The 22,630-nt window shown below is 39.5% G+C and overlaps 2 protein-coding genes across 9 annotated transcripts in view; one reads left to right on the top strand and one right to left on the bottom strand.

Annotated features, from left to right (window-relative positions):
- PP2D1 (protein phosphatase 2C like domain containing 1) overlaps positions 1–2,051 on the top strand; it is a 42,368-nt gene extending 40,317 nt beyond the window's left edge. The window contains exon 6 of one of the 3 annotated variants that reach the window (XM_036267585.1): positions 2,022–2,051. In XM_036267585.1, coding sequence (XP_036123478.1) covers positions 2,022–2,036 — 15 coding nt within the window. In that variant the 3' untranslated portion in view covers positions 2,037–2,051. The remainder of the gene's footprint in view (positions 1–2,021) is intronic. The other 2 variants (XM_036267580.1, XM_036267576.1) reach the window with 2 other exon arrangements.
- The window catches only part of RAB5A (RAB5A, member RAS oncogene family), a 32,419-nt gene extending 11,753 nt beyond the window's left edge, over positions 1–20,666 (bottom strand). For 3 of the 6 annotated variants that reach the window (XM_036267589.1, XM_036267593.1, XM_036267594.1), the window contains exons 1-2: positions 16,355–16,466; positions 13,455–13,546 (exon numbers count right to left, since the gene is read on the bottom strand). Coding sequence is in view for 1 of the 6 variants with exons in the window: in XM_036267592.1 (XP_036123485.1) it covers positions 16,355–16,517 (163 nt within the window). In the remaining 5 variants the exon portion in view is untranslated. Of the gene's footprint in view, positions 1–13,454; positions 13,547–16,354; positions 16,610–20,266 lie in introns of those variants that run through there. The other 3 variants (XM_036267592.1, XR_004960195.1, XM_036267591.1) reach the window with 3 other exon arrangements.
- Positions 20,667–22,630: the final 1,964 nt, after the last annotated feature.

Below are 22,630 nucleotides of genomic sequence, written 5' to 3'. Positions count from 1 at the left end.
AGTAGAGAAAAACAAAGCTGCGTTGAGATGCAGGTGCTGGCCTGTCTAATAGGCTCCCTCTTTGAGCTACACGATCAGTTCCTATTTGCAAGCCCCGCAGCAAGCAACAGTTCAGTCTCAGCAAAACTACGAACTAGTGAATCACAGACCTTGAGGTCAGCTGAGAATACCTGAAACTATAAGTGTTAAATCTGAAAATACCAAAGGTCTATAATTTAAGACTTTAATACATAATAAGCAAGGAGGAGATATTGCAAAACAGTGGGAAGGGGAAAGACTATCCAAACCAATAGCATCAAAGACCAACAACTCAGATAAAAAGTTGAAACTAGCAACTAAAGTGATTCTATATGAGTTAAACAGAAGAGTGAAAAAGAAAAAAACCAAAGAACCAATACCACCCCAACACTTAACTAATTATTTATCAAATTTGATAGAAAGAATTACTTTATTAGAATTGACTAAAAAAAAACCTATGCTATGACTATCAGGTTTAATTACATAAAAATTTGAGATTAGGTTTGCAAAATATGTATCATGCACCCAAAACACAGGAGAGAATATCTTTAAGAAATCTTCTACAATGAAGGTTAACAGATTAATTTTTAACATGAGAAGCTCCTATAAATCTTACAAAAAAATTACAAAAGCATCAAGGATAAATGTACAAAAAAAATTTCACAAAAGGAATATACACAGAAAAAAGTCAATCACCATTAGTAATTTACAAAATCATCTTCATAGCAAAAAATATTAAGTTTATCTCCTAACCTACCAAAAAAAAAAAAGTTGCAAAAACACCCACTTGCTGGTGATGCTGTATTATAACAGTTTTGGAAATAATTTTTTGTTAACTAGGCAAAGCCATGAAAATGCTGGTACTTGTTAACCTATTCTATCATGGAATTTCCAAAAGATGGTATGAAGGCAGGGGCAGGACAGTAGGGAGAAAAAACCTTCAAGTTAAAAAATTGGAAACAAATGTATAAAAAAAGACATTGGTAGCTTGGTAAGTGTTAAGTAGCAATTAAATAAAATAGTTATAAAATAACCCATTTAATTGACAAAAAGTAAAAAAAATATACTTAAGTTCCTAGTAAGGACAAAGTACATCTAAGTAAAAACATTTACATAAAAGCACAGAAGATAAAAAAACTAAAAAAATAGTGTCCCCACAGCTGAATCATGACTGAATAAAATGTTCTTCCTTAGGTAAAACTATCAGGGTTTGAGGCCCTGTTAAAATTGAAAGTTAAAAATATGAATTGCTATAGCTCTGGCCCATTTGACTCAGAGGTTAGAACATCATCAGCATGTGGACTAATGAGTCACGGGTTCAATTTCGGTCAAGGGCACCTACCTCTGTTGTGGTTCGTCCCTGACCCTGGTTGGGGTCATGCTGGAGGCAACCAGTCGATGTTTGTTTCTCTTTCTCTCTCTCTCCCCCTTCCCTCCCACTCTATTTGAAGATAAATGAATACATAGCCTCAGGTGAGGATTTAAAAAAAAAAAAAAAGAATTGCTATACAGGGGAAGGACCTTGTTCAAGATCTCAGAAGATTAGGAGATTGTGACCATCAAATCTAAATTAGAGATTGTTTGGAAGTGATGTGCAGAGGAAGCAAAGGGTTTGAGAGCCAAGTTAATTGAATAAGAAGAGTTCAATGGATCTGGATCAAACTTCACGATGAATATCTGATCAAGATTAGCAGGAACTGACTAAGTAGCATCAAGAACCAGGTACTGCCCTGGTCGGTGTGGCCAGTTCAATTCCCTGTCAGGGCACATGCCCGGGTTGCGTGCTCGATCCAAGGTCGGGGGCATGCAGGAGGCAGCAGGCTGATGCTTCCCTCTCACATCGATGTTTCTCTCTTTCTCTCCTTCTTCCTCCCTCTCTTTCTAAAAAAGTAACAACTTAAGAAAAAAAAGAACCAGGTACCAAAGTTATCAGTAAAATCAGAAGTTGGTTTCTGGGAAAATGAGTATTAACAGCAGTAATCTAATGTCATGAATTTTCTCAGACAGGTAAGCACTGACTTCAGATGATAAAATTGTACATTGAGAAGAATATGGATGGTCTAGAGCTGACAACAGGTAAAATAATAACTAAGGCCACTGTCACTGCCCATTAAAATTGTATGTATATACAGGGGGGAGTACCCAGTAGATTATGGCCATAAAGAAGACCAACCACATATTCAGGAAGAGTTACTTACATTCAATTAATGTGAGGAAGAAAAGGGGATAAAAGCATATGCATGTGACAAAAAACCAAACAGAAAAACTCCAATAGCCTAGCAACAAGATAAAAAAATTTACTATATAATATAAAAAATGGCAATATTCCCAAAAGTAAATCCACCACATGAGATTATCTATAAACATTTATCATATAGGATTCATTCTTAAAAATCAATGATCATCTCACACGGGTTTGATATAATATAGAAAGAACTCCTCCAACTCAGCAACCCCCAAAACCCCAAACGACCCAATTAAAAAATAGGCAAAGGCCCTGGCCAGTTTTGCTCAGCGGTTAGAGCGCTGGCCTACAGACCAAAGAGGCCCTAGCTAAGGGCACATACCTGGGTTGCGGTTTGTCCCCGGCTCCAGTTGGGGTCATGTGGGTGGCAACCACTCGATGTGTGTGTGTCTCTCTTTCTCTCCCACTCTTCCCTCCCGCTCTATCTGAAGATAAATGCAAAAAAAAAAAGCAAAGAATTTTCACATACATTTCTCCTAAAAAGATATACAAATGGCCAAGAAAGACATGAAAAGATGAGCAGCATCACTAATCACTAGAGAAATGCAAATGAATGCCACAATGAGATACCACTTCACACCCATCAGGACAATTATCATCAAAACAACAGGAAACAAGAATTGGCAAGATGTGGAGAAATTGAACCCTAGTGCATTGATGGTGGGAATGTAAAATGGTGCAGCTGCTGTGAAAAGTGGTATATATTCTTCAAAAATATTAAACATATGACCCGGCAATTTCACTGCTGGTTATATACCCAAAAGATGTGAAAACAGGAACTTAAACAGATATTTGTACACCAATGTTCATAGCAGCATCATTCACAATAGCCAAAATGTGGAAAAAACCCAACAGTCTGACAAAGGGATGAATGGATATGTGAAATGTGGTAAATACAATAAAATATTATTCTGCCTTAAGAAGGTAGGAAATTCTGACATGTTACAATATGGATGAACTTTGATGATATACTAAGTGAAATAGGCCAGCCACAGACAAATACTGTATAATTTATCTTACGAGAGGGTCCTAGAGTCAAATTCATAGACAAAAGTAGAGTGGTATTTGCCATGGGCAGAGATGGTGGAAATTGGGGAGTTATTGTTTAGGTAGAGTTTCATTTGGGGAAGATGAAAAAGTTCTGAAGATGGAGAGTAGTGATGGTTGCACAATGTGAATGTACGTAGTGCCACAGAACTGTAAACTTAAAAGTGGTTAAAACTGTAAACTTTATATTATGCATATTTTACCACAACAAAAATTATTCAGCAACATCTAAAGGTAATTGTTGCCAAATGAACTGCAATCTTGGGAACTATTAATGATACACAGGAAAGAGTCTGCATGAAGTCAAGCAAAATCAGGTGAAGATTAAGAATCATTTCTCCAACACTGTAAGACTAATGCATGTATTTTTTTTTTAATCCTCACCTGAGGATACATGTTTTTTTTTTTTTTTTTTATCCTCACCCGAGGATATTTTTCCATCTTTTGTACAGATAGAGTGGGAGGGAGAGAGAGAGAGAGAAACATCGACGTGAAGGGACACACCGAGCGGCTGCCACCCACACGACCAACCAGGGCCGGGGACAAACTGCAACCGAAGTACGTGCCCTTAGCGGGAACCGAACCCGGGTCTCTCGGGACCGCGGGCCGACGCTCTAACCGCTGAGCCAAACTGGCCAGGGCGAGGATACATGTTTTTATAGATTTTAGAAAGGAAGGGGGTAAGGGGGAAGAGAGAGAGAGAGAAACATTGATGTGACAAAGAAACACTGATTGGCTTCCTCCCATACGTGCCCTGACCAGGGACCTAACCTGGATTTAATCTGCAACCTAGGTATGTGCCCTGACCAGAAATCAAACCCTTTTGTTTACAGGATGATGCTCCAACCAACTGAGCCACCCAGCCAGGTCTAATTCTTGTAATTTTTTCAGAAATAGTCCAAGAGTAAGGGAATTCAATGTGTGTGTGTGTGTGTGTGTGTGTGTACTATTACAGTTTGACAGTTCTTCTGGAAGGACACCCAACTCTCCTAAGGGAATTCACTAACCAGGACATAACTTAGTTACATGTCACCAACTGAACATCGTCATAATAGTATTTCTGATAGTACATTAATGTACATTGTTCACACTTTTTAAAATTTAGTCAATAGGGTGCGCTCCCTCTCTTGGGAGCTCGCTCACCCCCCCCCCCTTTTCTTCCCTCTCAGGCATGCAAGCATCTCCTAAACTCTAAGGGCCCCCACAGATTTGCAACTAGGGGAGCAACAGGCAGCTGCATCTCATCCTGGGCTAATCCCCTGAACCTGTCTCCAAGGCCCCCTTTTCTCACTAACTCCTCAGTGAGCCAAAGCAGCCCCATCTAGGCTTATTTTTTTCCTATAACATTTGTAGAGAGCCAGAGCAGCCCCGTTTAGGCTCTCTCCTGTTACTACTTCTACCCCAATCCTTTCCTTGTTTCAGTGTCCCCATCCTTAATAAATGTACTCTCAAAATCACCTGGGAAAAATATAGAACAAAATAAAATTAGTCTTAGGAGTCTGAGTTTGGTTAATATTAAGTTAATGCCCCAAACCTGATCACCCTAGAATGAACTGAGAATACCAGTATTTGAACCTTCCAGGCTAAAAAGCTGTGTTTACCTCACCAAAGGCACAATCTTTATAAAGTCTTTACTCACCAGATTGGATTTATTATCTAACAAGGATGTAACAAATATTGAACTGGGAAACAGAATGAAGGTACACATTACAGAGAGAAAAGGTGAAGACATAAAAGAAAGGGGAGAGGTTATTTATTACAAGTTATTAACTATAGTATCATCTACTCCCAAAATATCAACAGAGAAAAAGTTAATAAAAAACTGAGCTTTAACAGATATGTGTCTATGAAAGACATTTTATCTAGGAACAACAGATACTTTATTAAATAGTTTGAATATTATTAAATTTCTATAATGTGCAAGGAAAACATGACTCTGGTTTCTGGTTCCAAGTGTAAGGATCTTAGAAGTCACCACTTCATCTTGAAAAGAAGTGGAACAAAAAATGAAAGTAACAACTCTTTTTAGTTCTGTAAGAGACATGAGATCACAAGGTAATCTGCGGTCCTCAAAATTGGAGAGGTGAATACAGAAAAATCACACTTCAGAGAAGAAACCTGAGGAAACCAGTGCTGGGGTAGGAAAACCTGAACTGTAATTGACAAATTGTTGGAGGTTAGGTGCAAACAAGTCTGAGTTAAAAACTCCAGGGAACCCAATCGTAGTGGGGGCCACCACACTTTTTTGTTTTACCTCCAGGACTTGACCAGGTTTTCACAGTAAATATTAGAGAAAAATCATCTTGTGCTCTGGTAAGCTGAGGGGGGAAAAGGACCCATTTTGAAATAAGCCTGACCCTTTGTTTTTCTTAACAAGGCCTGCCCTCAAAGCAACAGGTTAATCTGAGCATAATCTGAGGGGATGTTATCAGAGTCTAACTGACCCGGAGAAAGTAATATCCAACTCCAGCCAGCACTAACCTTCCATGTGGAAGGAAGGAAAATTCTAACTCAAAACCACTTTAGACATCCTGTCCCATCTAAAGGGGGAGAGAATAACCAACAACCTGACAAACACTTCTGAAGCTCACTGTCCAGATATAGAGGCTCAATAAAACTCAGACTTGTCCTGGCCGGTTTGCTCAGTGTTTAGAGCATTGGCCCACGGACCAAAGGGTCGTGGGTTCGATTCTGGTCAAGGGCATGTACCTTGGCTGCGGTTTGGTCCCCGGCCCTAGTCGGGGCTGTGAGGGAGGTAACCAATTGATGTCTCTCCCCCCCCGCACCCTATTCTATCTGAAAATACATAGAAAAATATCCTTGGGTGAGGGTTATAAATAAATAAATAAATGACAGACTTAATCATAGGACTTAACAGAATTATTTCCCTTCCCCCCGCAACTCTGCACATTACTCAAGGCCCATTTACAACAGCTGCTTTTACCCACTATATCATATCCAGCTAGTAAGAAAGATTACAAGGCATACTAAAAGGCAAAAACAGACAAACAAAACAACAACAACAAAAACTCAAAATAAACAACAAAAATCCAGTTTGAAGGGACAGAGTAAACTTCAGAACTAGACATAGCAGGGATGTTGCAATTATTAGACTGGGAATTTAAAACAACTAGGATTAATGTAATAATGGCTCTAATAGCTAAAGAAGACATTATGTAAGGATAGATGGGCAATGTTAGCAGAGAGATGGGAATCCTAAGAACCAAAAAGAAATACCAGAGATCAAAAACACTAACAGAAATGAAGAATATCTTTGATGGGCTTATTAGACTGGACACAGATAAGGAAAGAATCTCAGGCTATGAGATCTCATCAATAGAAACCTCTAAAACTGAAAATATAAAGAGCACAAAAACTGAAAAAACAAAAACAGAAGATCCATGGAAAAACTACAGATCCAGGAAGCTCAGAGAATACCAAGAAAGATAAATGTTGCCCTGGCTGGTTTGGCTCAGCGGGTAGAGCGTTGGCCTGCGATCTGGAGAGACCAAGGTTCGGTTCCCGCTAAGGGCACATACCTCGGCTGCAGTTTGTCCCCGGCCCTGGTTGGGTCATGTGGGTAGCAACCCCTGGATGTTTCCCTTTCACGTCGATGTTTCTGTTTGTCTCTCTCTCTCCCTCCCACTCTATCTGAACAAAATATCAAAAAATGTCCTCGGGTGAGGATTAAAAAAAATAAATAAGAAAGATAAATGCTGAAATATCTACACCTAAGCCTATTACTTTCAAACTATAGAAAATCAAAGATAATGTGCAAGGATAGTATAGTGCCCAGGCTATTTTACAAAGAAAGCTTCTTCCCCATTCTCCTTGGTGATACCCCCCTTTCCTTTTGGTTCAAGAACCTAGCATTTAATACTTCCCAGACCTCAAGGGCATCTCCCAGACCTTTAAAACATTACCAGCCTTGAAAGTGACTCTTTAATGCTTAGCAATAAGCCTATTCACTAAGTAAGCTTAAAAGTTCTAATATGTATCTGAAAATTTTACAACCAAGAATGATAGAGGGCAAATTAAAGAAGGGAGAAAAGACTCCAGAGTAGTAACAGTTACAGGAAACTTGTAGTTCCAGAACATTATTATCTATGCCAAGCAATATTCCCCAAATTGGGAGTACCTCTACAGGAGAAAAAAAGTGATGAGAAGACAAATCCTTTTGATCCCACATCTAGAAATTGCTCTTACAGAAATACCTCGGGGTGGGGGGGGGGGGGAGTTCCACAAATATATCCAATATTACATGATTACCTAAAAGAACAAAAAAATATAAACATTAACTGTCCAACAATAAGGGTATGATTAAAAATAAATAAATATGAATATAATCCAGAGATACTGAGAAATATTATCATTAATAAATAAAATGGAATACAATTATATTACAATTATAAATGAATCTGTATACAAATATTGTAAAGTTATAAATAGTTCACAGAGAAAGAAAACACAATGGACTCTAAAAATATGAAAAGATGCTTGGCCTCACTCATAATATGGAAAAATTATACATAAAATATGCAGGGATCAATGCATGTAAGAATAGCAAAGACTGACAACTATAATACCTTGAGTTAGTAAAATAGAATAATAGGCATTCTGTACATTACTGATTGAAGGGCAGTCTGAACAAATTTATCAGAATTACAAATGTATATAACCTCTGACAGAGCAATCAACTTTTAAGAATTTATACTATAGAAATACTTGAAATATGTGAGAAGCGGCTATGAATTAAGCTATTCATTACAGCACTGTTAAGAGCCAAAAACACAGAACAACATGCAAATCCAAAATTAGAGAACTAATTAAGCATATCCACTCAATTGAATACTGTTACAGCCAATAAAACGAGGATGCTCTTAATAAAATGACATGGAGAGAAGTTTGGCAGACTGCATTTTCCAACATGGCTGCAAACAAGATTTCCTACAACACAATATTATAGCATAACACTGAAAACTCTTCCCTTGAAGCTTGTGACTAGAACATAACTGATGCTATCTATGAGACTTCTGGGGGCTAGATCACAGAAAAAGGTCATCCAGCTTCCAACTGGCAGTTTTGGGACACTCATTCTTGAACCCAGCCATCATACTGTGAGGAAACCCAAGCCAGGTGGTGAGGCCACCTGTAAGTGTTCTGGCTGAGGCCACAACTAACTGCCAGCATTAGCTGGCATGTTGACATGATTCTAGCCCCAGCACTCACTGCAACTCACAAGATCAGAAAACCACCTAAGTCCACTCAACCCCAGTACATAGCAGGAAAAAACAGCAAATCACTGAATCAATACAGGTAATACAAGTCAGCTGTACAACAACAACAACAAAACAGTGGTAGTTCATTATAGTTAGAGCTAAATGGCAAAATCATTCTACTGAACAGCTTTGGACACTTTAGCACCACCAGAGGGCATCAATGAATTAAATGTGACGGCAAAAACTGATGTTTATGATCCCAAAATGTGAAATAAAGTTTAAGAAGAAAAAAAGGTTAAATTGTGTTGATTGTACTGTTTAATGTGGAGGAGAGTATACACTTTAAAAGTTGGTTCTAGAAGAATTCTTCTTTAGCTCAACCCACTCATTTAAAAAAAGTGTAAACAGGACTCACGTAAGTCTTTATAAAAGGGTGTCAGGACTAGAACCAAGCTTGCTGTCTTCTAAAAGAGCAAACAAAAAATATAAAAAACAGTGTGTTTCCTAATTCACAGTAATGTTTAAGCAGCCATGTATAACATTTTAATCTAGACTGTTGATGAATATTCTACAGAATCATTGATGTTAAGACTATTAAAAGATAATTTTAGGTTATAACTACTACAAATCTATCTCAAATATTGAATATGTACTTTGAGAAAAAAACAATGAATATTTCAAAACACTATTTTTTTCTCACGAATCCGAACCATATACTACTGGTGGTCTGTCTCTAGGTCTTCTGTCCTTTCTCAAAAGTACTTTTATTATTACTATTTTTTTGTTCAGGTAGAGTGGGAGGGAGAGAGAGGAACAGAGAGAGAGAGAGAGAGAGAGAGAGAGAGAAACATCGACGTGAAAGGGACACATCGAGTGGCTGCCACCCGCACAACCAACCAGGGCTGGGGACAAACTGCAACCAAGGTACGCGCCCTTAGCGGGAACCGAACCCAGGTCTCTCCGGACCGCAGGCCGAGGCTCTAACCGCTGAGCCAAACCGGCCAGGGCTCAAAAGTACTTTTAATTGAAAACAATGCGCAGATGAAAAAAGATAAATTCAAGTAAATAAATGCAGATTACAATTACACAAGTCTTTCTGAAGGCTAAGTGAAGGCAATAGTAGAAAGTTTACTACTAAAGGAAAAACATGAGTTATTCAGATTTACATTTACTGGCTGGCTTTTATTTCTCAGTTTAGGAAGCAATGTTAATATGTGCATATACGTAGTATTCTATTTAACTGCGTAATTTATTCCTCTGAGAAAATGTCCGCAAATAACTTAGTTGACGTAGGTGGCATACATTTAATGTAAAATACATAACTAACCACTTTTATGAAAACCAATTAAGGGGGAGAAAATTAGTAAGAATTTAAATTTAGTTGTAAATGCTCATGTTATATACTTGAATGAATCTGAAAAAAACCTTCATTTTTAGTAAAGCTCAAATTTAGGAAGCAATTGCTTCTAGTTTTAAAAATCGTATTTTTACCTATAAGTTTTCATGAGAAACTTGACCTTCTAAGAGTGGAGAATCTGAACATAAAATTCTTTTTTTTTTTAATCCTCACCCAAGAACATTTTTGTATTTATCTTCAGATAGAGAGAGAGGAAGAGAGGGAGAAATATCTGTGTGAGAGACACATCGACTGGTTGCCACCCACACGACCCAAACTGGGGCCGGGGACAAATTGCAAAAGAGGTATGTGCCCTTAGCGGGAACCGAACCCAGGTCTCTCTGGTCTGCAGGCTGATGCTCTAACCACTGAGTAAAACCAGCCCGGGCTGAACATAAAATTCTTGAACATTGTCAAATGCTAAAGGGAACGCTATGCACTAGGTAGAAGTCCAATTCCAAAATAATGCCATGTCATGACAATATAACGACAATATCCTCAGTGATAAAAATGACTCAGCAAAGACTTGGCAGGTGTGGCTCAAATGGTTGGAATGTTGTCCTGTATACCGAAAGGTTGCAGGTTCCATTTCTGGTCAGGGCAAATACCTAGATTGTGGGTTAGATCCCTGGTTGCGCAATGTATAGAAGGCAACCAATCGATGTTTCCTCGCAGATCAATGCACACATCCTCAGGTGAGAATTAAAAAAAAAAGTCAGCAAAAAGTAATGGTGGTGATAATAATGGTAACTGCTAACATTTAATAAACATTTTACTCTGTGCTTAGGCATTGTGCTAACAAATTATGTATACTTTTAAAAAAATGCTTTTATTGATTTTTTTTAGAGGGAGAGGGAGAAGGAGATAGAAACATTGATGTGAGAGAGATACACTGCCTCCTGCACGTCCCCCACTGGGGATCGAGCCTGCAACCTAGGCACATGCCCTGACTGGGAATCAAACCTGGACCTCCCAGTCCATGGGATGATGCTCAACCCACTGAGCCACACCAGCTGGGCTACTTTTGTTTAATCCTTGCAAAAAGATCTTTCAAGTTAGGTACTACTACTTCCATTTCATATAGGAAAAAATAAAGCTCCATGTGACTTGCCTAACATTGCTGGTATGTACTACAGTTAAAATTTAAAACCAAACCATGTGGATACAAAGCCCCCCACTTTCTTAACTATAATAATTTACTCTTGAAAAAGTCTAGTAATAAAATGATAAAAGACCGTGTTAATAACTTTAAATAACTTCTCTTAATTTTATAAATAATTTCCCCCATTAGATGTTTTGTGTATGAACTTAGAAAAACAAGTCCTACTAACCCCTCAAAGGAAATTATATGGATTTTAAATTAGAAGTAGAATGAACATTGTTCTTCCAGTAAAAATCCTGAAATAATACTTTAGGCATGCTACTTTCAATTAATAATTGCTAAAAATAACTCTAAAAAGCTATTTATTTATTTAAAAAATTAATTTCGTGCATAATAAGTGCTTAATTACTTATGTTGATAAATGGGAGCAACACAGGTACAGATGACTGAAAACTATGGATACTCGAACTCCTTTAAGTGGAGACAACACAAGGCAGAGTATCCTTGATGGAACAGAGAAGGAGCCAGGCTCTCTTTAAAGAGGCCTAGCAGGTTAACAGATTTATAGAAAGGCATCCCCATACAAAGAGATATAGGTAACATTTGATGTATCCAGTACACAATAGTTGTAATTCTCAAACTGGAGTAGTTGCTTGAATAGTATTTTTTTTTTTAATCCTCACCAGAGGGCATTTTTCCATTTATCTTCAGACAGAGTGGGAAAGAGGGAGAGAAACATTGACGTGAGAGGGACACATCGACTGGTTGCCTCCCACACGACCCCAACCAGGACCGACCCCAACCAGGACCGGGCATGAACCGCAACCGAGGTATGTGCCCTTGTCCAGAATTGAACCCATGACTCTTTGGTCCACAGACCATTGTTCTAACCGCTAAGCCGAACTGGCCAGGGTGGATGAATAGTATTTTTTAAAAATCCTACAAAAACCACATAAGAAACTTAAAATTACTGGTCCCATCCCAGTATTTTGACTCAATGTAGGAGTTTTCATTTTTAACAAGATCCCCGATAATGCAGATGGTTCTAGAACAGGTAACAAACACTCTTTTGAGAACTACGGCTCTAAACTAAAGCTAAAAAATTATAGTACCAGTGGAGTGTCGACCCAAGCACCAAAAGGTCTGGCAGTTTGATTCTCAGTCAGGGCACACACCCAGGTTGTGGGCCCAATCCCCAGTGGAGGGCATGCAGGAGGCGGTCAATTGATGTTCTCTTTCATCAATGTCTCTCTCTCTCTGCCTCTCCCTCCCTCTCTCTCTAAAATTAATAAAGAAAAAAAAAAATTATGGTACCAGAAAGAGGAATGTTGTCAACATCCTCACATACAATTACATAACCTCAACTTTGGAGTACGTAAAACATTTCTTTGACGATTAGTGCATACAAATTAAATTGTGGTATCAAATGTCTCTCAAAAGCAAAAAAAGGGTTGAATGACTGCATACTATTTCATTCTATATTCTAACCTTGCTCTGTCTTACACTGAGGATTCATTTTAAATACCTTCTGTAAAAACAAATACTGTCTTTTTTTTTTTAATCCTCACCCGAGGATATTTTTCCATTTTTTGTACAGATAGAGTGGGAGGGAGAGAGAGGAAGGGAGAGAGAGTGAGAAACATCGACGTGAAGGGATACATCGAGTGGCTGCCACCTGCACGACCAACCAGGGCCAGGGACAAACTGCAACCGAAGTACGTGCCCTCAGCGGGAACCGAACCCGGGTCTCTCTGGACCGCAGGCCGACGCTCTAACCGCTGAGCCAAACTGGCCAGGGCTGTCTTTTTTTTTTTTTTTAACAAGAGGAACTCACGAGAAATCTTTAAAATCATCAGGTATTAAGTAAGGTGTAAAGTGAAAAACTGCTAGCCCTATAGTCCAGAAAGTATTTACTGAAGAACTACTGAGCCTCCAGATGAGACAGTAAGTAAAGAAGACAACCTTCTGGGCCTAATTCTCCTTGCTAACCTTCTGGGCTGGACAACCAATAGAATATCATGCAGGCTTTAAACCTCTACAAAAAGACTTCCCCAAAGTGCTAAACCCACCACCTACCTAGCTAATTTTACCATGAGTGCTACAGGATCAAGGGACAGGAGTGTGGGGTATGGTGAGACAACATGGATTCTTAAATCAAGCTATCATATTTAGAAGTACCACACAAACTATGGAAGTAACCTTGATATTCTTGATGAATATAAGGTTCTAGAATACACAAGAGTGCAGCATATAATTTCTACCTTAAAACACAGAGATGAAAATTTTAGGTGAGTTCAGGCCATAACTAATGTAACGAGATAAATACAAGGTAAAAAATAACAGATGAAATGTAAAACATATGGCCAGTTTCAGTTGTTAGATAACTGTTACCACATATCAGCCAAAACAAAAATACATATTACTTACAAGTTAAAGACCTTTGGTGTTGATCATTAAATAGTTCAAACCTTCAAATCCTTGAATGCTTAGAATCTACTATAGCCCCTAAAGGTGAAGAGCTGTTAGCAAAGAGCATAAAAGAACAGTGCTCACTATATAAACATATCAAATCAACATGTCTTACATGTTAAACTTAGAGAATGCTGTATATCAATTATATTAAAAAAAAACCTCAAAAACAAAAAAACAGTGCTCACATCTATAATCATAATGGCACTGTCATACCTCTTAAAGATATTAATATGTGGTCAACAGTGAAAGAGTGTCCAACAGTTGGTAACACAGAAATCTGAATGTAAATTATTTTTAAAGTTGGTTTTAAAAGTCTGATTTGATCTGTACAAAAAAGAAAATATTAAGGAAGCTTTACATGCAGGAATTTTTAAAAAATCTTCTGGAAAATTCATTAACAAAATGTACACAATATAACGTGGTAAATGGAAAGAGATATCTTCTATACACACACACACACACATACATACACAGATATCAAAGACTATATTTATGATGCACTCATATGGGGTTAAATTTTTCTTTTAAATGTCTTTGAAATGTCATTAAGAGAAAATACACTTAGATAATCTGAGTACTCATGACAAAAATAAAACTTCTACTCTGAGGCTCCTCAGGCTCCAGCAAACTTTCCCATGAATTAAGTTCTTTACTATAGTACATCAGTGCTTTTATTATTTTAATATGTACTGTGAAAGGGAGGAGAGGGTAGCATAATAGCAAGTTGCTAGCCTATTTGGCCCAGGTATTTAGCCTACAATACATGTGTACCTTGGGAAATGCTGCTACTGACAATCACTTGCCAAGAAACCAGATACAGTAACTAACTTTCCCCACCAGTTTAAGGTGTGTGGACATGACTTAGCAGTCTTTAAGACTCTTCTTATTATGTAGGCCAGTTAGCTGTATTAACAAAGAATGTGTAATATATTGCTAATTAAATTTTAAAAAATACCAGCATTTTTCTGACTCAAAATAAAAGCTCCATGATATGGACTACATTTTTTAAAAGATTTTTTATTGATTTTTTTTTTTTTTTTTTTTTTTTTTTAAGAGAGAGCAAGGGAGGGAGAGGGAGAGGGACAGAGAAACATCGATGTGAGAGAGAGATATCCATCAGCTGCCTCCTGCACACTCCCCATTGGGAATCGAGCCTGAAACTGGTAACCTTTTTGGTGCACGGCAGTCCAAGTTGCCCATTATGAGCCACACTGGCCAGGGCTAGACTACATTTTTGATGCTTATCCATTATAAAAACATAAAACACTAAAACGATAGAACACTATAATTATACAATGTAAGAGATTGACAACTACTATTATACTGCTGAGTCTATTAAAGTGGGAATACCATTTATCTAGCATATTTCTTATATGTAGGGAAAAGCCTGGAGGTAGTAGAGTTTTGTAATTTATCTTATTTTTTAAATGTATATGGTTAAAATAAATTCATATACAATATACTTAAAAAAAATATAGTACTGCCCTGGCCAGTTTTGCTCAGCGGTTAGAGCATCAGCCTGCGGTCCGGAGAGACCTGGGTTCGGTTCCTGCTAAGGGCACGTACCTCGGTTGCAGTTTGTCCCCGGCCCTGGTTGGGTTGTGTGGGTGGCGACCACTCAATGTGTCCCTTTCATGTCGCTGTTTCTCTCTTTCTCCCTCCCTCCCACTGTATCTGAACAAAATATCGAAAAATGTCCTCGGGTGAGGATAAAAAAAAAAAAAAATTAACAACAACAAAATATATAGTACTGCTTAACTGCATACCTGTTGCAGTTACTGTGAATCTTAAAAGCAGTGTGGTTCCTTTGACATTATCTAATCCAGCTTCCTTTAACAGGGGAAGCTGAGATCCCCAAAAGGCTGTTCTGCCCCACCACTATATAGTTATAATTTCTTTAATTAAATTTAATTATCTAATTTCCTTTCGTCTAACCACAACACTGAACTGTTAGTTGTCTCCTCTTTGTCCTACATATTACCTTCCCCTCATCTTGGTCCTACCACAGCCACTGTACTCCAGTGCTTACTCTATCTTCCCCCTCTTCTTTCATCTTTCTCTTCAGGTCTCATTTCCCTTCATGGCCCTCTCCATTAATAATTCACCTTTTCTCTTCCCTCACCCTAGGAGCATTTTTAAACAAGTTTAATAAAATTTATTATTATTAAAAAAATATTTTTTCTTTCTTTATTGATATTAGAGAGAGAGGAAGAGATAGAAACTTGATGAAGAGATAGAAACTTGATGAGAGAGAACATTGACTGGCCGCCTCGTGCAAGCCCCCAAATGGAAATTGTGCCCACAACCTGGGCATGTGTCCTGACCAGGAATTGAACCGGCAACCTTAGTTCTTAGTGCATGGGTCGACACTCAACTACTGAGCCACACCGGCTGGGCTATTTTTTTTTTCTTTTTACAAATCAGTGTTATTTACAAATAGTCCATTAATATTTAGAATTAGAACATTAGAACTTTAAGGTTAATTCTTTTAATATTCTAAAGCCAGTATCACTCAGCACACATCTGTATTAATTTGAAAAAGCTTCTAATAATTATCAAGAAATAGATACCAGATCAAATCTCATTACTTGGGACATTAATTCTACTCATGTTTACACCTGTATTTTAGCTTCCATACAACCGCCTTAAGGATAGCCAGAAAAGGAAAATGTAAAACAGTTTTTATCTTAACAAGAATTAAGGTAAATTTTAAAGCTTGAGGTATGCTGAACAGCTCGTTTCTTCACTGTGTTATCTATTTAGGTATTCATCATCACACAACTGGAACTGCACAATCTTTTTTTTTTTTGCCAATGTATGACTCAATTAAAAGAAGGGAAAAAAAACAATCTCACCCCCAATGGTACTCTCTTGAAATTCATGAAATTGGCCTTTCACAAAACGAAGCACTAGGCTTGATTTGCCAACAGCAGACTCTCCCAGAAGTACTAGTTTGAACTGGCATATTTTATTTCCAGTATTTGGCCCGTTGGGTCTTGTTGCGCCTCGATTAGCCATGTCCAAATTTTAAAGAAGTCCCTAATTTCAGTCTCTTAAATGAACTTCCAGGATGCAAGATGTCAATTTTTTCTTTCTGGAGGTAATGAAACCTGTAAAGAAACAAATATGAATCAAATATAACAATCAAAACAAATAAAACAAACTAAATATATTAATCACTTTAGTGTATTTTGCCTATAATATTCATTGTACAACAATTATAACCTCTATTGAACACTGAATGTCATTTAGTTTAATTCATTACCTATGTAATGAAATAATGTAAAGGCATAAGATTGGTGCCTAAAATCATGCTGCTAAGTTCCAGGACTTTAAAAATCGTTTTTTCTCTCTCCTTCCCCATTCCCCTCTCTCTAAAATCCAATAAATTAATTTAAAAAATTAAAATTAAAAGTGATAAAACAGGCACAGAGAGGTTAAGTAACTTGATTGAGATCATATAGTTACAATGACTGCTGTGTTTCAAACCCAGGTAGCCTAAGGGGTGACTCAAGAGTTCAGGTTCCGGAACCAGACTACTTGGGTTAAAATAGTTTTAAGAAAATTAAGTTAATGAATGGAAAGCTCTTAGGCCTTAAGAGATTAATATATGTTGGTTATTATTATTTAAAGGTCTCTGTTAAATTGCACTTAAAAAAAAAAAAAAAAAGAGTCCTGGCCGGTTTTGCTCAGTGGTTAGAGCATTGGCCCGGACCAAAAAGTCTCAGGTTCGTTTCTCGTCAAGGGCTCGTATCTCGGTTATAGTTCATCCCAGGCTCTGGTCGGGTCTTGCAAAAGGCAACCAGTTGATGTGGCTCTACCACATTAATGTTTCTCTCTGTCCCTCCCTCCCTCCCTATCTGATGATAAATAGGAAAGTATCCTTGAGTGAGAAATAAAAAAAATTTTTTTAAATAAAGATTTTATTGATTTTTAGAGAGAGGAAAGGAGATGGAGGGAAACATCGATGTGAGGGTGGAACATTGATTTGTTGCCTCCTGCACACCCCCTACCAGGGATCAAGCCCTCAACCCTGGCATGTGTCCTGAGTGGGAATTGAATTGGCAACCTTTTGGTGCATGGGATAATGCCCAACCAACTAAGCCACAATGGCCAGAGCTAAATTGTACATGTTTTCTGCTTAATTAATGGTGATTTTGGAGCAACACATTTTTAAAATTTTCAACTACAGTTGACATCTATATTATTGTAGTTTCAGTATACAGCATAGCAATTACACACTTATGTAACTTACAAAGTGATCCCCCTCCCCATAAGTCTAGTGCCTACCTGGCACCATGTAAAGTTATTTCAATATTATTGACTATATTCCCTATGCTGTACTTTACATCCCCATTACTATTTTGTAACTGCCAATCTGTATTTCTTAATCCATTGAACAACAAATATTTTTTGGCTCCCAGGTTTGTGTGTCTAATGGCTAAAAGACTTTAAACTGTTTCCTTATGTGTTTAAGTACACATATATTGAAGTGTTAACAGTGGTTTTCTATGTGGTGAGTTTATTACCGCCTTATTTATTTATTTATTTATTTATTTATACTTTTCTGTAGTTTTGGGGCTAACAAATATGTCTTTATTTTCTATTTAATACATTCAGAATAAACTAGTCTGAAAAGCAACTTGTCTTCTCTTATTATCTAATAATGCTAATTTTCAATCTAAAAGAATTAGCAAACATTTCAAGAACTCTTTTCCAATCTACTCTCACAAATCAATCCTAAATTTTCCTTTTCTCCCATCTTTAATAAAAATCTAACCATGTGCTTACTAATATTAAATCTGATGGTTTTCTCCCTAGAATCATTTTTATATTTTATTTAGGTACCTCATAGAAATTTGCCTTCCCCATGAAAAGAGTTTATATAAGAATCTCTCTTGACAGTGAATTAATTAATAAACACATCCAAGAGACCTTACATTTGAGACAATAAAATCACCTCTGCCTTATCTAAACAGCAACTTGGAAGAGTCCTTCAATATTTACTGATGAAGTATGTCTGAACTGCTTCCAAATGGGGATATAAGCAAAATAAGACTGGCCATAAAAGAACTGAAGCTTGCTGATGGGTTCTCTTTATACCATTCTCCCTACTTTCGTGTATTAAAAAAAGATTTCCAAAATAAAAAATGCTCCACTCCCACCCCTACTCAAAACAACAGATTTGGGAATCTAATCTGGTTGGCTGTAAAAATTTCTGCTGGACCAAGTTTTTTCATTTCCAAGTTTCCATTTCTGAAATACCTAACTTACATAGCCGCTGAAAGAATTAAATGAGATAATATATGCAAAAGATTTTTTTCAACACAGTAGCACATAGAAATTGAAAACTGGTAGAAGTCCTTTGATGAAATCATGACCAAAAATCAATAGAATATCATGTAGACTGAAAATGCATCAACACACCTTCATATATCAAACACAACAGCAATGAAATATTTCCCAATTGTTTAATGACCTCACAAAATAGAAAATTAAATTATTCATTAAGGAAAATATGCTCTGAATTTCCATGGTACTTTAAAAATTTCAGGCAAAACATCAGATTCCCATTATTAAAAAATTCTGATTTAGCTTTGCTTTCTATTGGATTATGGTTCCCCATAGGCTTTCAAACAGACTAAGTTTAATTACATACAGTTAATTTAACAGTAAGGTGAAAAATTATGTGCATTTATTTGTATTCACTACTGAAACTTTTGTTTTGCAAAACAAAGGCTTTGCATGTAATGCATTTTAATCTTTGGAAAATAACTAGTATTCTATAATTAATCAAAACTGTATTAATAACAGCAGCTAACATTTACTGGGCCTTACTTTGTGCCAAGCACTATTCTATGACTTTTACTTACAGCAACTCTATCAGCTCATATTATTACTACCCCTAGTTTACATTAAAAATAAAGTTTCTGAGCTGTCCTGAAATATCACAGCGGTGTACACTTTTTTCCCTACTACTTAAGTGAAATGCAACTGATTCAACACTGGCTCCATTTAAACAAAAGACTAAAACCAAGTATGTGAGTTACGACTTTCAGAGCTTAGAGTCCAAAGTCTCAGGGATAACCAGCTTCCAGGAGAACAGCAGAGCAGGTTTAATGTCTACCCAGTGAGCATGTTCAGCGGCCTAGTTATCTTGAGTTCTTTAAAGATGCGGTTCACCACCCTCAGACGAGACAAGAATCTCTAGACAGCCTATCTTGACGAGCCTCCTCCTCCCTCCATTACCCGCCTTTGGAAGTCGAAGGTAGGCGGAGCTCCCCAACTTCACACCTGCTGTCGGCCCCGGAGAGCACCTCAATAACTGATACTAACTCCGGATCGCCGGGACAAGCGGGGAGCCGTCAGGCCCCTCGGCCATCTTTCCGGCCCCCCTCCCTTGAATCTGGCCTGGCTGTGGCTAGAACCCCTTCCCCCGAGACTGCCAGGACAGGGGGCAGGCGATACCGCGGCCTCCATCCAGTACGCTTTCAGGGCGCCATCTTGAGAAGGGAAGAGGGTGACACCCGTCGCTCCCCTAGCCAGTCCGCAAGCCGTGGTCCTCCGGAGCCTCTGGAAGGATGAGTCACCGGGGCCAGCAGGACGAGACGCCGGGTTCGACAGCTCTTCTCTGGTTCAAGCCACTGGCGCGCGAGAGGTAGAAGGGGCGGGGGACCCACTGCCGGCAGGGCCACCGACAGACGGGGGACAGAGGATAACCTGGGGTCCCAGCCCGCCCCGGCCAGGGGGACGGACGGTTTGGTTACCTTAGACCGCAGCACGCACCGCCGCGGAGCTGGAGCTTCCTGGCAGCAGGTCCAGGCGTCGCCCGAGAAAAGGCTGGGTGGCTTTGGCGGCAGCGCGCGTCTCCTTCTTGCGCCGCTCCCCTCAGACTGGACGGTGCGGGGCTCGCGCCGTGGTGCCGCCCCCGTCGGGCTCGGTCTCCGCCTCTCTCCGCTCCGCCTCCCTCTTTTCTTTCTCCTCCTCCGCCGCCGCCGGCGCTCGAGTTCCCACTAATCTTCCTCCTCCTCCCTCTTCTGCCTCCTCCCCTTAGGCCAGCCGCGGGCTCCTTCTCGAACCAAAACACAAACACTCCAGTCCCAGCGCGGAAGCCACTTCCGCCGCCCGGCGCCGTCCTCGCCGCCACGTCTCTGCACGTAGCGAGCTACGCCCCTTCGTCACTTCCGTCGCCGCCTGTCCGACCACTTCATCCGCTGCCCCGCCCCTTCTCAAAGCGCTCCCTCCCAGCTGGAGCGGTCGCGGCGCGGGGCGGGGCGGTGGGCGTGTCACGTGACCCCCGCAATATTTTTGCCTCCTTCCCTCTAGGCGCGCTCGGCCCCGCCCTCGCTGGCGCCATTGTTATCTGGGCGGCGGTCTTAGGCTCCCCGCGGCCGGGGGCGGAGGGAACTCCATGGCTGCCCCGCTTTCGGGAGAGCTGGAGAGTACTTGGGTTTGTTGCTCCCAGCCTATGTGGGGCGGCGGATTCCGTCTGTGAATATTAACTCACAGTCCCCCTTCCTCTACCCCGCGACACCCAACCCTGGCAAGCCGGCTACGAGTTCTGTCTAGCAGGAGAGAGCCCCCCCATATATTCATGGGAATGAGTGGGTCGGAAAAGGCAGCGAAGTGTATTTTACTCCAGGAAGGACAAGACCCTCTCCGTCCCAGAAGTTTTCTTTAGGTGGGGAAATCTTAAAATAATAACTTGCTTTCATTGAGAGTTTACTGTTTTTTGTGTGGAGCAGACGGCAAGTCCTAAAATCATCGCTTTGTTCAGAGTTTCCCTTCATGGGTTTTACTGTACTAAACATCGGAGTGAGCTGAGATGGGCTAGCACAGTGCCTGCTGCCTGGGGCCGGCTTCAGTCTTGGTCGTGGAACTCAGGAATGAGGCATACCTGTTCTACAGGTAAAGAATGTGCGGCACAGAGATTGCGTAACTCGTCCAGAATCAACACGGAGCTGGTGATGCAATTATGTTCCAACCCGCAGGCCGGCCTCAGAACCCGAGTTTTTAAGCACAGTTCTAGTGAAAGACAACCCCAAATATTCATTACCCCCCACTGCAGACCTACATAAGATAGGCTGCTTTGGTTGAATCTCACGCAGTGGGCAGTTATCTGGCCAAAATTTTGTTATGTAATTTGGCAGACTATTAAATTGATTTTTCACTCAGGATAATAATGGCTGCTTTTCAGTTTCCAGTTTACCATTTATAGCTCTGTTGTAAGGATATTATTATTGATTGTCTAGGATGTGTACTTGGGGTAGGATATCCCGTGGGTGCCTAGTCCACATTATGCAATGAAGATAATTTGAACCCTTGAACAGCAAGTCTTTCAGATCACTCCCCACTTACTAACCAGAAGAGCATAACGTGTCATAGGTAAATGGTATCTCTGGCACTTCATCCCCAAGGGGTTGTTCTAATATGATAATGGTAATACCTCATGGACAATCCCAGGAAGAATCAGGAACTAGGATATGTCACATCAGTTTTGGCATGTCAACAATATGTCCACAATTAAACCTGTACCACCATAAACCTGCTTCTGCCTGGTGACTGGTATTAACAGCCTCTTAGTCACCTGGACTTGGAAGGTCAGAATCATTCAACTCTTCTTTCTTTCTCTCGTGAACCATTGTCCATTCTTTACACCCCAAAATGAGATCTAATCCTAACACCTGAACTATGATAGCATTTATATAAACTGGAATTAATGCACACTCTTGCCTTTTAAATTAATTCCTTTTTTTTTATTCAGATAGAGTGGGAGGGAGAGAGAGGAAGAGAGAGAGAGAAACATTGACTTGAAAGAGACACATCGAGTGGTTGCCACCTGCACGACCCAACCAGGGCCGGGGTACAAACTGCAGCCAAGGTACATGCCCTTAGCGGAAACCGAACTCGGATCTCTCTGGACCACAGGCCAACGCTCTAACCGCTGAGGCAGACCTGCCAGGGCTCAAGTTAATTCTTTACATGTCAGCCAGTCACACTCACAAATGTTCAATAGTATCTCATTACTTGCTAAATAGAGCCAAAGTTCTTCAACTCTAGAACCAAACTGCTTTTCTTTCATTCTATTTCTATAGCCTACCTCTCCCCAAATTCTTGTTTTGTCCCCTAAT

Source organism: Molossus molossus, unplaced genomic scaffold (genome assembly GCF_014108415.1).
Source record: "Molossus molossus isolate mMolMol1 unplaced genomic scaffold, mMolMol1.p scaffold_m16_p_18, whole genome shotgun sequence".
Lineage (NCBI taxonomy): Eukaryota > Metazoa > Chordata > Mammalia > Chiroptera > Molossidae > Molossus > Molossus molossus.
This window is presented reverse-complemented; position numbering and strand designations above follow the sequence as displayed.